At 42.7% G+C, this 16,612-nt stretch overlaps 2 protein-coding genes across 2 annotated transcripts in view; both read right to left on the bottom strand.

Moving 5' to 3' along the window:
• Positions 1-2,454, bottom strand: part of kcng1 (potassium voltage-gated channel, subfamily G, member 1) — a 55,842-nt gene extending 53,388 nt beyond the window's left edge. Inside the window, exon 1 of the mRNA XM_063207707.1 lies at positions 2,431-2,454. The gene's annotated coding sequence lies outside the window, so the exon portion shown is untranslated. The remainder of the gene's footprint in view (positions 1-2,430) is intronic.
• A 9,408-nt stretch (positions 2,455-11,862) lies between these two features.
• On the bottom strand, positions 11,863-14,462 carry LOC134456335 (CD59B glycoprotein-like). The gene is made up of 4 exons (XM_063207706.1): positions 14,348-14,462; positions 14,000-14,052; positions 12,519-12,641; positions 11,863-12,062 (listed from the first exon to the last, which is right to left on the bottom strand). Exons 2-4 carry the CDS (start codon positions 14,046-14,048, stop codon positions 11,950-11,952), a joined length of 285 nt encoding a protein of 94 aa, XP_063063776.1. The 5' UTR covers positions 14,049-14,052; positions 14,348-14,462; the 3' UTR covers positions 11,863-11,949.
• Positions 14,463-16,612: the final 2,150 nt, after the last annotated feature.

Here is a 16,612-nt window from a genome sequence, read left to right as displayed (position 1 = left end):
AACCTATTTTATGATCCACCTCGCATTCCCCCCTAAATGACACATATGCTGTACCTCAGAATGAATGATAACAAATGTTGTGATTGTCGACTTCTCTTGTCAAGCGATTTGTGAGTTTTTTTGCGTGCAAAAATATGTAATTCACTAGTTCACTCTCTAAAAATATGCATACATCTTCGTTCTCGCTGGAGAACGGACTTCTCGTGATCGTGCCGCTCTCGCAGGTAGACCGATCATCAAAGTGCTTCACGTGGTCCGCAGGGACCACTGCACTCAGGAATCTGAGAGATTACATGGCGTATTGGGCAAGAATGCTGGCCATGGTGCTGAAGTACTGCCACGGCCAAGAAATGTCTATGCAGCAAACATTCTCGAGCTCGGGAGTACGGAGCGCCACTGAGAGCTCGGGCAGTATCTGCACCCGCAGGCAGATATATGTGAACTCTGAGCAGACATCCCCCTTTGGATGATGGTTGGAGAGGAATGAGTGAGGTGAAGCTAGGGCAAGATGCTTGACGAATCAATAAAATAGCAGCGTGAGGGAGGCGAACGGGGAGGTGGTAGGTGGGTGCAAGCGAGAAATACATTTTCTGACTGGACAGGTGAGTGGAGAATAAATGCTGGATAGTTAATTATGGGGCGTTCCAAATTTTCTGTGCACTGAAATTCCACCGAATGACGGCATAGCGGAGAATGAGATGCAGCTGGTTAAATAGGCGTGCCTATCTTTTCGCGCTGAATTCAGGCGAATGACAGTTGACTGGAGAACAGAATACAGGTGGTAAATTAGGCATGACAAATTTCATCATGCTTCTCTCGAACTTTCGTTTTTAAGAAAACATGCATTTATTTGGAGTACATGACAGAAGTCGCATGTCTGACATGCAGCCACTTCAGCCACTGTGCAGCGGTAGGGCTGGCTGTGGACCTTCAGCTGAGGTTCATGTCAAATACGTGAGGTACATGTTGTAGTCTCTTACCCAGTTTTGCAAACTAAAAAAAGCAAAAACCTTTCTTGCCTGCTGAAAATGAGTGCCAATCCAAACCTATAAAAAAAATTTGAACACTGCAACAACTACAGCAAGCTGCAATGTGGCCATTTACAACAATCTTTTTAATTAATCATTTAATTAGCCCATGGCTAATGCTGACTGTTTTGAAGTTCTGGTTCACATTTGTCCTCCATTTGTATTCATTTGTACTCCATTTGTAGAGTAATCCTGTGTGGTACAACTGCCCCATGCCACGTCCCCATAGTGTCACCAAAGTTTAGATAGTAGCCTATCTAGATAATGCTGTGACTGGGAATTGTTGAAAAAAAGCAGTTATAATTCTGTACAAATTCTGTAAAACAGTGTGTGTGTGTGTGTAAGACTGATTATGACTAATGGACTAAGGAACAATGATGTATTGAGCACGTCTCCATGCTGTCAACACCACTGAAAACAGTGGCGTTATCAGATATCTGATATAACATTGAATATCTGAAAGCGCTAAACAGAATCATCAAGCAGCGGGTCATACAGTAGCTAGCTGACATTTACAGTAGAAATGTGCGTGTAATAAAAATATTCACCCGGCATACTCAAGCACCCACCTACATGTGTACATGTAGAGCCGACTCATCCAGCTATATTTGAAGTCTGCTGCTTCCATCACAACCAACCAAACTATCCAAAGCAGTATCCCATAGGCTACCTGTGTACTGTACTTCACCATTCAGCAGTACATGCAGAAACAAGCCACAGGCTTAAATGCAGAGGTGAAAAGAGAGCAATCATACTTTAATGTACATCTATATTCACAATATGTACTGTATATGTTAGTGAAACATGCTGGCTCTGATGACCAATGACATGGCAATTCCTCTGAGCAATACTCAAACATAAACACTTAAGAAGATCCCATCAAATCGAAATCAAATCTATGAATCATTTACAAATATGCAGCTAGTGGTCCATCTTTAACCGTCCAGCACCTTCAAGGACAAGCACAGACATTCAAGAAGTCAATCTTCATGCATTAATTAGGTTAACAGCCTAGTTGTGAAAAGAGATTTCATTTTGAAAAATGAAACTACTTTTACAAGGACAAGGCACGGACTGCAACACAAACTCATGCATAAATCAGTCTTACAAAATTGGTGTGTGTGAAGGGAGGATTATTCATGAAATGTAACTGAAAGTGTGAAAGTGAAAGGACACGCGAGGAAACAGTGTGTAGAATGCAAGCAGGCAGGGATGATAATGAATGCACAAACTTTGAACAATTCCATCAGAATGCTTCCCTTGCTGTACTGCGAGTAACTTTTACCTTCATACAATAAGAATGAACTGCATCAGGCATATTTGCTTGTTAAGTCTTTTCCGAAAAGCATGCACATGGATAAGCCAATATAAACAAACAAAACAAAAAAGAGCATATACTCACTGCGAGTGGACATCCGCTCATCGGTTGACCCTTTCCTTATCGGTTTGGCAGGTAGGAGTAGAGTAAAGTTGGATGACGCTCACGCTCGGGGTGACTTTCAAATGTGTGTGGCAGGGATAGAGGAAGATGGATAGATGGCAAGCAAAGGGAGAGAGCATGAGAGCCACTACAGCTCAGTACGCCAACTCGGCTGTGTATGTGAGTGTGTGTGTGTTGCGAAGCATGCCAAGTACTACTGCCTTATTTGATGATCAACAGGCTGTAGCCCTCCCTTCTCTCCTCATTTCTCCTCCCTCCTTCCCTTCTCTCTGGCGCTTGCTCTCTCTTGTCTGCCTCCCTCTCTCTCTATCTCGCTCTCTTGTGGTCCCTCTCTCTCTCTCTCTCTCTCTCTCTCTCTCTCTCTCTCTCTCTCTCTCTCTCTCTCTCTCTCTCTCTCCCTCTTTCTCACTCTCTCCCACTCCATCCTTCTCTCTCACTCTCTCTCTCTCACCTTATTCCCTCTTTCTGACTGTCTCCTGGTCTCTCTCTCTCTCTCTCTCTCTTTCTCTCTCTCTCCTACTTGTCTCTCTTTTTTCTTCATTCTCTCTGCTCAACCCCCTTTCCTCACGTATCTGTCTCTCTCTTTCCTTCTTGTTTTTACACACGCACACGCAAGCGCGCACACACACATGCACGCACGCGCGTACACACACACACACACACACACGCACACACACACATGCACGCACGCGCGTGCGTACGCACACACACATGCACGCACGCGCGTACACATGCGCACACACACACACACACACACACACACACACACACACACACACACACACACACACACACACACACACACACACACACACACACACACACACACACACACACACACACACACACACACAAACAGGCAGGCAGCACTTGAGGTCTGACATCAGCGGTGGGATGTGCTATTATTCTAAGTGCTTTTGAGGGGAAAAATCCATAGCAACCAACCATGGCTACAACAGAGGATTCCCTCTCCTTGAAGTGGGAATGGTCATCTTCCCTTCTTCCTTCCTTCCGTCTGTCTCCATCACTGTCCATCATCCTTTCTTTCTTTCCCTCTCTCCTCCTCTGTCCTTCTATTTCCACCACTTTTCTCCATCAACGGACAGGCTCTCTGTAGGATATCTAGTGCCCTGACATCCTAACCATTCATTTGTCCACATGCATGTTCATGTGGGTGTGTCTCTGTCTGTGTCTGTCTGTCTGTCTGTGTCTGTCTGTGTGTGCGTGTGCGTGTGCGTGTGCGTGTGCATGTGTATGTGTATGTGTATGTGTATGTGTATGTGTGTGTGTGTGTGTGTGTGTGTGTGTGTGTGTGTGTGTGTGTGTGTGTGTGTGTGTGTGTGTGTGTGTGTGTGTGTGTGTGTGTGTGTGTGATGGATGCGTGTGCATGGATGCGTGTGCACCATGTGTGTTGTTACTTGACTCCAAATGACACATACTGCATGAACACAAACAGGACAATGTATGCCCTTTTCAAACACATTTACAAACCACTAGTTTATATACATTCCACATGACAACTCGGGGGATGCGGGTGGGGGGGTGTTACCATCTGGTGAACGCAAACACAACACTGTCTCATTATCATTCAGTAGAAGACTCATAATGCGTCTTGACTCATTTTATGAGGAACTCCCAAGAGAAAATGTTAATACTGATTATAACAACATTATATTAGTTATTACAAAGATATACAGTATATGGTTGTATTGTCTTCAAGTATGTTTCTCCTAAAACCTTGAGAAGAACAAGATTAGAATAAGATAATAATGAGATATGGTTATATCCAGAATAATTACTGTATCTCTAGCATAGCTGACTTGCTGACTTAGACACAGCATGCAAAATGTCACTGTGTTGCTGCCTATCTTCATAGAGTATACAGAGCTGAAACCAAAACGAACAATTGCCTGCAGTATCAAAGGCAATCTTCTGTAATGGCCCGATAGGTGTTTTTGAGTCTATTATTTGGGTCATTGGGTACAGAGTTGTTCCTGGTTGGTAAAGATGCCCTGCGATGGCCTGTAGATGCCCCTGACATCTCCAAACAGACTTAGAAAAAGCAAAAGGGCCACAGCAGTGAGAGCACAGGGCTATCACCCGAATGAAGATGCCTATCGCCTTTCTCAGACATACTGTATCACAGGGGTGTCAAACTAAAATTGACTGAGGGCAAAAATCAGACTCTACGAGTCGCGGGCTGAACTCAATATCTATTTTTTTTATGTCAAAATGCATGCATGCGCTTAATACATATACTTTCACACATTTCACACACATTCTTTCCCATCATATGCGGAAGTTTAAATGCGCCTGCACATTTTGTGCTGCATATGAATATGAGTTCTTTTATTGGCCTGGGCCCACTCATATTCCTCAGACACACCGAATTTCATACATTATACATTATACACACTATACATTAATGGTGTGTGTGGGCCAACTGTAATACACATTTGAAAGGAGGCCGAATAAAATTACTCTGCGCGGGCCAGATTTGGCCCCTGGGCTTGAGTTTGACATCCCTGCTGTATCACGTCAAAGTGCCAGATTGTCACGACACTTGCAATGGTTCCTTTTTTGTACAGTCCAATTTTCAGACTTTGATATATTGTATCCTCATGTGTGGACTGTGGATGGCAATGTAGCTTTTCCTGATAATTTAGCATATTCATTCATTCATTCATTCATTCATTCATTCATTCATTCATTCATTCATTCCTTTTTAACACTTTTATGTTAAAGGTGCACTGTGAAGGATGGTGTTCAGGGTAGGTATTGCATCTGTGCTGCACATTGTTGAAACTGCTGCTTATTGCCAAATTCAATCTTTTCATGAATAGCTACTAAGTAATAAACTGATATTCACTAGTATGACCAAAGTACAGTAATGTTTGCAGCTAAAAAAGTCTCTCGTCATCCATTCATCATCACCAAGATATCTGAGGGGGTACACACAAGACAATTTTCACTGGATAGCAACAAGGAACAATATTTCATATGGTGGGTCCGTCCAAACAAAAACTGCAACAAAGCCTGAAGACACACTACTCCACCTTCTGGCTGAACAGAAAAGGCAGAAAGCTCTAAAATGATTAAATGTGATTAACTGGTTAAATGTTTTCTACTGTATGTGCCTATTTCTGTCCTCTCATTCATTCCTCCTTCCCCATACCCCACCACCCCAACCCCCTACCCTCTCTCTCAAGGATCAATAGGAGAGGTAAGGATGTAATGGTGCCCTTTAAGACTTAACCTTAAAAACAGAATTCCCCTCTGGGTTTCAGAGCATGCAGACATGCACACATGCACACACATTAGCTCAATAACTCAGCATGTAGATGATGGGTATGGATATCTTTAGTAGTAGTACGAATTGTGTTTAAACTTTGTATTGCAGGATGCAATTCTTGAATGTTTTTTGCTTTCTCTGAAATACCACTATGGCAGGATATTGCACTGTCTGGTTCAAAGGGTTGTTTTTTTACACCCGCTTGCAAGCTGCTTGATGTAGACACATTCATCAGTCATGGGAAAAAGGGATGAACAATTCATTCATTCATTTCAGATGTTAATTCAGGGTAAAAAACTGAGTGAAACACTTGTTATAATACATAATTTCTACCAGTGCAGAAGAGATCATTCCAATAATGAAATATACATATGTGATCATTTGTGTGCTCATTAATGTACTGGTTCAGCAAAGGCTTGAGGCTGCTAATGTAATGTAAATAGAGTAGATTGAGACCTCTGATGTTTTTGCCATATGTTAATTGAAGCCAACCTGCAACCCAAACATCAGACACGTTTGTACTGAAAGTGTGGGAAAAGACATACCCAATAGTCCCCCACATGGTGCTGAAGAGAGTCTTTGTGAAGAAGTAATCATGCACTCACTTGTAACATCTGAAGTGTTCCGAAGCACACAGTAAAAAATACAGTGTTAATTCAACACATTGTAAGTACTATGGGACCAAATACACTCTAAATCAACTCTTGAAGTGTTGAATGAACACTGCTGTTTTTTTTGTTCTTTTTTTTACTGTGCACTGTTGCTAGCTTTCGTTCTCACCCACCCATGGCAGGCTGATGACCATCTGCTGGGAGTGTTCTTCTCAGACATCTCGAGGCCAACACTTCGCTGGCACCTAGTGAATGACGTCAATCCCCAGCACCACCACCAGCCTCTCTCATGGTCGCCACATGTAAGCCTATCACTTCTTCAAAAGCCAATAATTAAGCGGCCTTGACTCTCCAAATGATGGTATTTGTTTTGTGCATCTTGGACATCTTTGTGCAACTTGGACATCCATATTGATCCCACTCTCCTGTGGGGTACACTCAGGGCTGGACTGGGGGAAGAAATAGGGGCCGGGCACTTTTGGCCATATATATATATATATATATATATATATATATATAATGAAATTAGGGGCCCACGAGGGTGCAGGGCCCACTGGGAAATGCCCAGTATCCCAGATGGCCAGTCCAGCCCTGCGTACACTACGTAACTCTCAGAGAGCACAGTTGCATGCAGGGAGTATTCAGGTTTCAGACGGAATATTGTGAGCATTCCGCTTAAAAAGCATTCTGGAATATTCTTCTGCCATGTATTGAGGAATGTTGTACCAAAGATTTTCTTAGTTCTACTATGGATGTCTTTGGCTACCGGAATAGTCCCGGAATACGACCACATTCGGAATTTTCATGACTTGGAGTCTTCATGACTTGTTCGCCAACTGAAAGGCTATGAAAGGCTATATTGTGTACTGTACTGCATGTACTGTAAATGAAACACCATTGAAGCATCTTTTTATCACTTACATGTAGACACCAAATGTGAATATTTGTGTAGGCCTATAGTTATTGTGTTGAGATAATCCTATACAAATGTAGTATAGATAACTGTTGGGCAGTTGATGTCAACTGGGAACCAGTGTTTTGGCATTTTGGCATGAACTCTCACAAGATTGCAATGCAATTTGCTTCAGAAATGTATCATCATGCAGCAATTGAGTGATAATGAAAGAGTACATTATTTGTGAACCAAATGAATTTCTTCTGACATTTGTACTGCACCAGTGGTAAGATCTTAAAAGAAAAACATGATTTTGCCTCCCAAGTCCTTGTGTTCTTGCCAGTTCTGTTTGGAAAAAATAAAGATGCACCGCTCAACATACACTATATTTTACTGTACACTGAAGACACGCACGCAGCTAATGTCAATTATGTGCTCTCATCAAGGCTGGAAATACTGTACATACTATAAGAATAAGGAAGCTGACAACAGCAGACCGCTTGCTCCATGGGCAAAATTGAACCATTTTTTTCTTGTAAAGATTTTTTTCTCCCTAACAATCTCAGCCTCTTTGTTCTTCCTATCCTATACTCATTTCTGTATTGTGAAAAAGTGGAGGCCAACATTGATTCTGACACGAATGGTAAGAGAAGTCATGGCTGGGCAATGACATTTAGATGATAGGCATTGATTGAGTCGACCACTGAGCTGAATGATTTTACACAGGGTCAAAGCAGAGAGATGATGGTGATGTGTTATTGGTGCACTGATTAGGCTTTGGCGCTTCAGCTACAGTATGTCACTTCATAGGTTCATGTGCAGTGTTCAGCTGTAGATATGTGGCTGTTTTTTTATTCATGTTGTGTGTGTGTGTGTGTGTGTGTGTGTGTGTGTGTGTGTGTGTGTGTGTGTGTGTGTGTGTGTGTGTGTGTGTGTGTGTGTGTGTGTGTGTGTGTGTGTGTGTGTACGCACATGTGTGTACGCACGTGTGCATTTGTGTGTGTCATAATGCATTTGCTGTATATGCAGTGCATGCCTTTCTAAACCTGTGTGTTGTTTCTACAGGAACTTAGCAGAATATGAAACGAAATGTGTGCACTGTTTACTACCATAAATCACACATTAGCACATTAGCTGATCTGGCAACGTGTCTGAAGGGCCAAAGAAATAGAAAACAGGTGTTCACTCATTCACGTTAGGAGTTTCATCCTTGTAGGATGATATTAGAATGGCGCTCAAGATCGAGTTTGTGGAGCATTTGGGGTACATTATCTAACGTAATTGTACTAAATACACTATGATGAATCACACAGGCTTTCCGAAGTTCCAGGCTTTTCTCAGTGTTGTAGAAACAATATCAGAAATATTGAACGTTAGAAACTAGAACATTTTTTGAGTGTTACAATATAGAACTGCAAATGAAGGCTTTATTTGCAAAACCGTGTATCTCCATTTTTATTTTATTATTGAAAATTACTGTTCAGAGGGCCTACTACCTATGTGTGAATTCTTACCATTCAAATATTTTGAGAACATACTTTTTTAACCTATATAAAATGCATTTTGCAATGCAATGCAATGGAATACCCAATACAAAAGGTCAATTTTCCAACATTCTACAAAATGGAGATACACCGTTTTGCAAATTAACTCTTCAAATACAAAACATAGACATAGAATATAATTCTTGCAATGTAACTGATTGGAAATGTATTTTGCCTCCTAATTCCTACTAAACTATAGAATAATAATAATAGCAATTTCATCTCTGTCAGCTCAGTGGACAGTCATTGTACCCTGCAGCCCAGATGTCGGTCCCATGACTTTCTGTAAAGCCCCTCATTGCAGAGCTGGCAGAGTCTAAAAGCACTTTCCTTTTTTACTTTTGCTCCATGGCAGGCATTGTGAGTTATTGTCCATTATTCTGACACGCTCATGCAACATTGTTGCTTTGTCCATTATTCTGATTACGCGACATGTTGCTTTGTTGCCCAACTAGTATGGCTCTGCTGTAGTCCCATGCATGAACTCAGTCCTCTGTCTTTAGCTTCCTGCTGTTGCTATGGTATATAGCATGATACCCATTGGTCTACATATTTGTTCGGTTACCTTTTTTGCAAATATGTTTGGGGAGAGGACACATTTTGTTAAACATTTTTCCCCAAAAAACGTATGCAGAATTCATTCAAGGATATGCAGTCAACATTAAATTGCTTCCCCTGACTGCCTCGATTACCAAAACAAGCAAAGAAGCCCGTGCAGCTTTTTATATTCCCATGCCACCCCGTGCTTTCCCACATCCTTGTATAGCGAGATGATGTTATGAGAATTTGGAGTTATATTTAGGGTCCCCGGGGAGCGGTTAGCTCATGGCTTGGTGATGTTCCAAGTTCTAACCAGCGTCACTCCACAGATTCCCATCATAATAGTCTTGGCCTTGCAATGAGTTTAGTCTACCCCTTCGAGCCTTAGTGGTTTTCATGGGTATTTGATGGGGCTATATTCACTTCACATTCACATTCAACAAATAGGAACAATAGAGAGGTCTGTCAGAAGAAATCCGTGGTCACGCTTTATTTTGATCATTGAAAAGTTGGTCAGACATCTGCAAATGCAGAGATCATTAATAGACCATTTGTTCAAACTGTCTCTTGTTGGGGGCTTCAGAAGTGAGTTTTTGGAGCTGCTTTAGTGGATGCATTTCTCCCACTAGACTCTCATACTCTTACTCTGTCTCACTTCGATGTCTTACTTCACCCAATATTTCTACATAAAACAAAGAAATATCAGTAAATGCTTAATAAATGGTAATGCCCAGTAGCCAGGACCATCTGTAAATATGCAAGGACTATTAACTAAGCTGCTGTAATGTCTGACCTGGGATCAGTGTGTTACCTCATAGCAAGAAGGGCTGCACAGTGTAAATGAAGTGTTATTTCAGCCTGCATTGCAGCCTCAGCACTGAATTTTTAGTGTGTTGAATATGCTAATAATGTCATAACACTGTGAACTAAGTTAGATTTGTTTTTGTATTCAGTGAAAGACTCTGCAGTTCACTTCTCTTCAGGCCTATGGTAATATTGAGAACCCGGCTCGAGGGTGCAGCAACAACAAAAAAGAACGCTTCTTTCGAAATTTGGATACTTGTTGTCTCTCACTAATTCGACAACCATACGCCGTCCATCGATACTTTTACACAAACCTTTTCACCTGTGCCATCCTTTCGACATAGCTCTCACTGATTTATTGAAGCACCTGCTGTGGGAAGAAGTGGTGCTGGTGGAAGGACATTCATTTAAATAATGAGCTTCCTGCACTCAAATAAACAACGGACAAAATAAACAAATAAAACAAACTGTTGCGGAGGAGAGATGTCCTAATGATGAACCATATCATTTACATGTGGGCGGGTGGCCTCTTCAAATGCAAACCCTCAGTGGCAGAATGTTCTGTTTCACCCATGCATAAGCTGGAATGTAGCAATTAAACATAAGCTGAGACAATACACCCAAGCGGACAATACATCCATCAACCAGTTGCCTGTTAGACAGTGGGATAGGAGTCAACTAGGGTGCGTTTTCTGATAACGATGGATTTTAGGCTTACAGTAAGTGCAATGTAAATGATTGATTCTACGAATGTTCTCAGATTTTCTACGCCTGTTTCCCAAGCATGGTTGTACATGAACACACGTGCACAGCTCCTAAGACCGTTCTTAAGTTGCTCGTAAGGAGCGTTGTCCATACATGTGGTGCTGAAAGTTGTGTTTGTGTAACGGAGGCTAACTAGCAGAGTTGGCGTGGAACGTTAGTAAAACCTCCCTCCCGATAGCCTCATATGGGTCGATGCTGTTGGGCTCTGGGACTGGTTCTTTAGTCCAGCGGTATCGTACTGTGCCTCCCATTGCCGGACCGTTGTAGTTGACGAGGTCGCACATTCGCGCCCCGAGGGGGACGAAGAGGTACAAGATGACCTCCGTCATATTTGCCTGTGAAGTGAAGCATGCCATTATAATAGTGCTAAATCATTCAGAAGGGCTACATGTATGGGCAATCTAACAAGAACTAGCAGACCAGAGTATCTGTGGGGGCATGAAAACCGTAGCCTGGCTCTCACGTAGACCCTTCGTGCTTTGTGCATTTTTGTTAAACTTCGTGAGCTCGCACGAGGGTCTGGAAATCTTAGACGAGCCCGAACGGAATCAGATATTTCAAAGCCTGTCCAATCAGAATCGCAGGACGGGATCGCGGGGCGGGTATATACAAGTCAGTGGTTGAGTATGTTCAGTTCAAAAAAAGCTACGTGATTTCTCTAATCAGGTTCGAGCGGTTTTGAACACACCTGCTCCTTTCCAGAGCTAAGCGATTGTCAATGTTCCAGATGGTTCGCGTGAGAACCAGGTTATGAAAACCGTTGAAATAGTCAGGGTTTTTGGGTGGGATATCATAGCAGTACTGGACATATGATATTGATTTTTGAGTACCTTTTTTGATTATATTCCACACATTGCACTCTTCCCTCTTGTTGGTGCATCTCTGAAGTAATCAAGTAATTAGGGAATAGATCAAACTCAGTTTGTTCTTTATTTTTCTTTCCTTTTATTCAAACATTGCAGGGTCAGACAGACGTTTCGGCCTACTTCCTGAACTTGTAAAAGCAACTTCTTAAAGTCCTGGCAGGTCCTACAAGAAGGAGTTGTTGCAGAGGTCCGTCTGGCAGCAGTTGGCCTTAATGTAGGGGCTCATCTGCAGCAGCATACAGTCCGACATCTTAATACACCTCTGGAAGTAGGAGTCTGGAAACAGAGGAGACAAGAGTTAGGACAGGACAGGGCAGATAGAAGGTATCACTCCATCCATCCATCCATCCATCCATCCATCCATCCATCCATCCATCCATCCATCCATCCATCCATCCATCCATCCATCCATCTATTTTATCCATTCTATCCATTCAGCCATCCATCCGGTTGTGTCAGGTATCTATGTGTGTGTGTGTGTGTGTGTGTGTGTGTGTGTGTGTGTGTGTGTGTGTGTGTGTGTGTGTGTGTGTGTGTGTGTGTGTGTGTGTGTGTGTGTGTATATAGGGGGTGTGGGGAGTGTACTGCATATGTGAAGGGTAGTAGTGGTACAGTTTGAGGTGGTGGTCAGTGTTTGGTAGGCTACTTGTTGTGTGCGTGTGTGTGTGTGTGTGTGTGTGTGTGTGTGTGTGTGTGTGTGTGTGTGTGTGTGTAGATTGGTAGTGTAGTTACAAGGGGGGGAGGTGAACACGGCAGCCACACATGCGTCCATATCTGAGCGGCACGTTTCCGTGGTGACAGTGCATCTCGCCCCTGGTGTAGACGGAACGCAGTGTCTACACTGCAGTGCCAGTGCTGAGGAGGTCAAAGAGACACCAAAATACATGCGCTGACAAACAAACATTACCAGTAGCATATGTTTCCGTATCTCGTTCTTGGGGTTCTTCCTGCCCCAAGCACGGACCACGGAAAAGCAATGGCTGTCACAAAGGTTGATGTCCATGGGACGTAAGAAGACGTCTTCCACCTGCACCTTCTGTGCATGGAAATGTGGTTCCGCTTTGCGCTACAGAAATCTGGTGCTAGCCATGCTAGGTAGCATGTCATTTTTCCGACGCCCCTTTGGTCTGACGCGTCAATATTCAGAAAATGTTACATTGATCCTACAGCCCACTAACTCGAAATGATTAAATTAAACCCTTTGGTCCTCAATGGTCCGACCAGCGGCTGTTTGGGGTCGGTCATCATAATTCCCCAGGTTGTAGCCTGCTCCTCTTTTCCCCAGTGCCAAGTAGACTTCAGCTGCATGGGCTGCGACAAGCACATTGATGGCGTCTGATTGGTCAAGCTGTGCCCTTTCCAAAACCACCTCTAAACCTAACCTGTCATTAATGCATGTTTCCAAGTTTTACAATTGTGTCCTACCCAAAACCATTCCTAAGCCTAACCTGTCAGTATTGTTTCTGAGTTTTAAATATGCGCCTTGACCAAAACTTTCCCTAAACCTAACCTGTCACAGACAGCTGCATGACCACTGCGCTTATCAGAGATGACGGTAAAGCAGCTTTTGGTCGGAACATTGGACTGTCGGGACGAAGGGTTTAATTTTATCGGGTAAAATGTCTGTAAGACTAAGGGCTGTAGGATCAATGGGACATTTTCGGAATATTGATGCATCGGACCAATGGTGCGTCGGAAAAAACGAGCAGACCCCACCATACTATTAGCTTTCTGAAAGCGAGGTCTTTATCAAAAAGCCTTGCAAGTGATTAGAGGAACCAATTTTCTGGCATTTTAAATAATAACATAATACTTGAACTACTCAAAGATTTGATAATAGTTGAAATTGCAGAATCGATGCATGAATGCGTTGCTGCATCAACGTGCCAATGCTTGACTCCATGTGAGCCGCCATTTTTATCTTAAACCACTATAGCTAAAAAAGCTATCGCTTTTTTCCCTTATCCCCTACAATATGTTTAACATCTTTCACTATGTTACATCTCTGAAAATCTTGTGATCTTGTTTGGTTGGAACACCTTGAGGTTGTATACTCATGAGTGAAAAAGACAATCCCCCCAAATCTAGGTTCAGTTTGTGAAGCTGAGTGGAAACACGAGGTTAGTGCTGTGTATGACACTGACAAAAAAACAACAACTTTCACTTTCACTTTTGGGTTCAAACACCCAGTGGTGTTGTTTTCTTAGACTCACCATTGGCCACTGCCAGCATCAGCAGAACAGCTACCAAAAGAGTTTTCATTTCACTATGAAAGGCAAACACAATATCAGAAAACAGGTACGTAGCTCCTGTGGTCATTTAACAGATCATTCAACAGACATTCTCTAGTAAAGATTACAGCAGATCTGTGCACAACTGGAAAGTTAGAAAAGAACCAACACAATTAACCAAACAGCATGTAGCTTTAATGTGAATACAGTACAGCATTAAATAAAATGTTAATATGATCTTACTAGGCCCTACATAGGCTATGGTGAGTATACCAGTGTCGTTGTGTACAATGTACAGTGTACATGTGTCCATGTGTTTAGATCTCTTACCTTTGTGTTAGACAGAGAATTAGATGTCAAGATATATTCAGAGTTTGTGAAGTAGCAAGCTCTCTTCCTTCTCTTTATACTGTCAGGAGTGTGTGTGAGTTGGGGAATTGATATGTTGCGATGACTCAGGGCGGAATTTCCACAGGCTGTGGAAGGTCAAAGTCCTTTGACTTTCTGAACAGAACTTAAGAGTGGGTTTGGCGGGCTGCTGTGTTAGTCTTGAAGAGCAGACTGAAGGTCCTTGTTGATTCAGTTGGTTCAGTCAACAAACACACACACACACACACACGCACGCGCACACACACCCCTCTAAACACCAAACACATAAACACATACATATCAGTGTTACACCAAATCTGGCACAAAGGACATGATATGTGAATGTGTGGGCTATTTGATATTTCTGTATATGATGTGTTTGTATGGTATACTGCATACACAATCCATTAAATGCTGATGGACACCCTAATTTCATATTAGTAGGCCTAAATCACATGAATATCCTTCACTGCAAATGGTATATTCATGGACAGTAAAACATGCTGTTAGTAAAATAAAGTCAGACCGTAATGGCTACTTCTCTGGGAGCACCCTCATGTTTGGTGAGTCACATCTCATCCCTCTTCAGCCCTGGTCCCTTCCCCATTCCACTCACACCGCCATTTTCAAGCGGACAGACACACTGCTATTAGAGTGTCAAAAAGTGCTCACTAAGAGCGATTACTGGAATGAGAGCTGCTGTGGGAGGAGGGGTGAGTGAGGGGAGAGAGTGGCTGGCTGGGTGCGCTGTATGAGGAGGGGTGAGGGGAGAGAGTGGCTGGCTGGGTGCGCTGTATACGGAGGGTTGGGGTGAAAATGTAACTTGTGGCTTATTGATCTGCCTGTCGCGGTCTGTGTGGCAGACGGACGGTGCATGATGATGCTGCCATTGCCACTGCTGGGCAATGGATGCCAGTTTATTGGGTAACAGGACACTCTTGGACTATTGTGCGAGATGCACAGTCTCAGTGTTGATACTGTGTGGTCTTATATAGGTACTGTACGTAACCATACTGTACACTTGTAACAACACACACACACACACACACACACACACACACACACACACACACACACACACACACACACACACACACACACACTCACTCGCACACACACACACACACACACACACACACACACACACACACACACACACACACACACACACACACACACACACACACACACACACACACACACACACACACACACACACACACACACACACACACACACACACACACAGACTGGTGGACAGACAGAGATGGACAGAGAGACAGAGAAAAGAACTGCCAGACAAAATGGCAGGCAATTCTTCAATAATTCACCTTGGTTGTTAGAATTTCAGCATCAATAGCTGAGATTGCCTGTGTTATTAACGGCAGCTATGGCAATTGGAATGAAAGAAGCTATGACAATGACAATGACAATTGTGGTGTGAAAAAGTCGAAACAAAGGCTGACATGTATTTGTCCGTCTGGATCAAGTGACAGACTATACGGTATATTGCAAAAACTTCATGAACCTCGTCATGAAGTGAATCGAAGGATCGATCCTTGCTAGTCATTATTTCTGCGTTTTCCCTCCAAATCTGTGGTTGGATTGTTATTAGAGAGGCTAGTGTGCATACTTACTTCATTTCAATAGCTAGATGGCATCACTCACTCAATTTCCTTTCAGCAACTAAATTCAGGAAGTAAGAATGCTAAAGACTGACGAAGGCAACAGCCGAAATATTTGTCCTGTTTTTATGCTGGTAAAGAACAAGTACAAAGTATAATAATAATAAAAAAAACATTACAAAAAAGAAGAGGTGAGTGCGACCCTTCTGCATCAGGCGATCATCAAGCTAGCCTGAACAGAAAAAGAAAAGAGGACCCCCTATATGCGTTGTCATGCTATGTCTGTTATCAGAGTGTTTTTCATTTCTTAGAGGGCCCAGTCTGGGGTATTAGACATGCGCTTGAATCAGTCTGTCAGATGCCTCCCCACTGAGCAACTGAGGCTGCCCATCTTTAATGTACTTCTTCTCTGAGAAATCAATAAAGGCACTGCATGGGCGACTTTGGCTTTTCCAGAAAATCAATTTTTTTTACCCCCAACACACAATCTTTAAAAGTGGCCGAGAACGAATTGGGTACATCTACCAAGGAGGAACTAACTTAGCATTTTTTTTCCTTAGCATGGAATGGAGGAATGGAAAGCTAGCATTCTTTGCTTTTC

The sequence above is a fragment of the Engraulis encrasicolus genome, chromosome 10, assembly GCF_034702125.1.
Source record: "Engraulis encrasicolus isolate BLACKSEA-1 chromosome 10, IST_EnEncr_1.0, whole genome shotgun sequence".
Taxonomy (NCBI): Eukaryota; Metazoa; Chordata; class Actinopteri; order Clupeiformes; family Engraulidae; genus Engraulis; species Engraulis encrasicolus.
This window is presented reverse-complemented; position numbering and strand designations above follow the sequence as displayed.

What these genes read in the sequence shown, in the direction of transcription:
- LOC134456335 (XM_063207706.1), bottom strand. Translation starts at nt 14,048, where the DNA reads ATGAAAACTCTTTTGGTAGCTGTTCTGCTGATGCTGGCAGTGGCCAAT. An exon ending in GATGCTGGCAGTGGCCAATG is followed by an intron (nt 12,642 to 13,999) that starts GTGAGTCTAAGA and finishes TGACCTCCTCAG; the next exon opens with CACTGGCACTGCAGTGTAGA. An exon ending in CGTGTTCACCTCCCCCCCTT is followed by an intron (nt 12,063 to 12,518) that starts GTAACTACACTA and finishes CTCTGTTTCCAG; the next exon opens with ACTCCTACTTCCAGAGGTGT.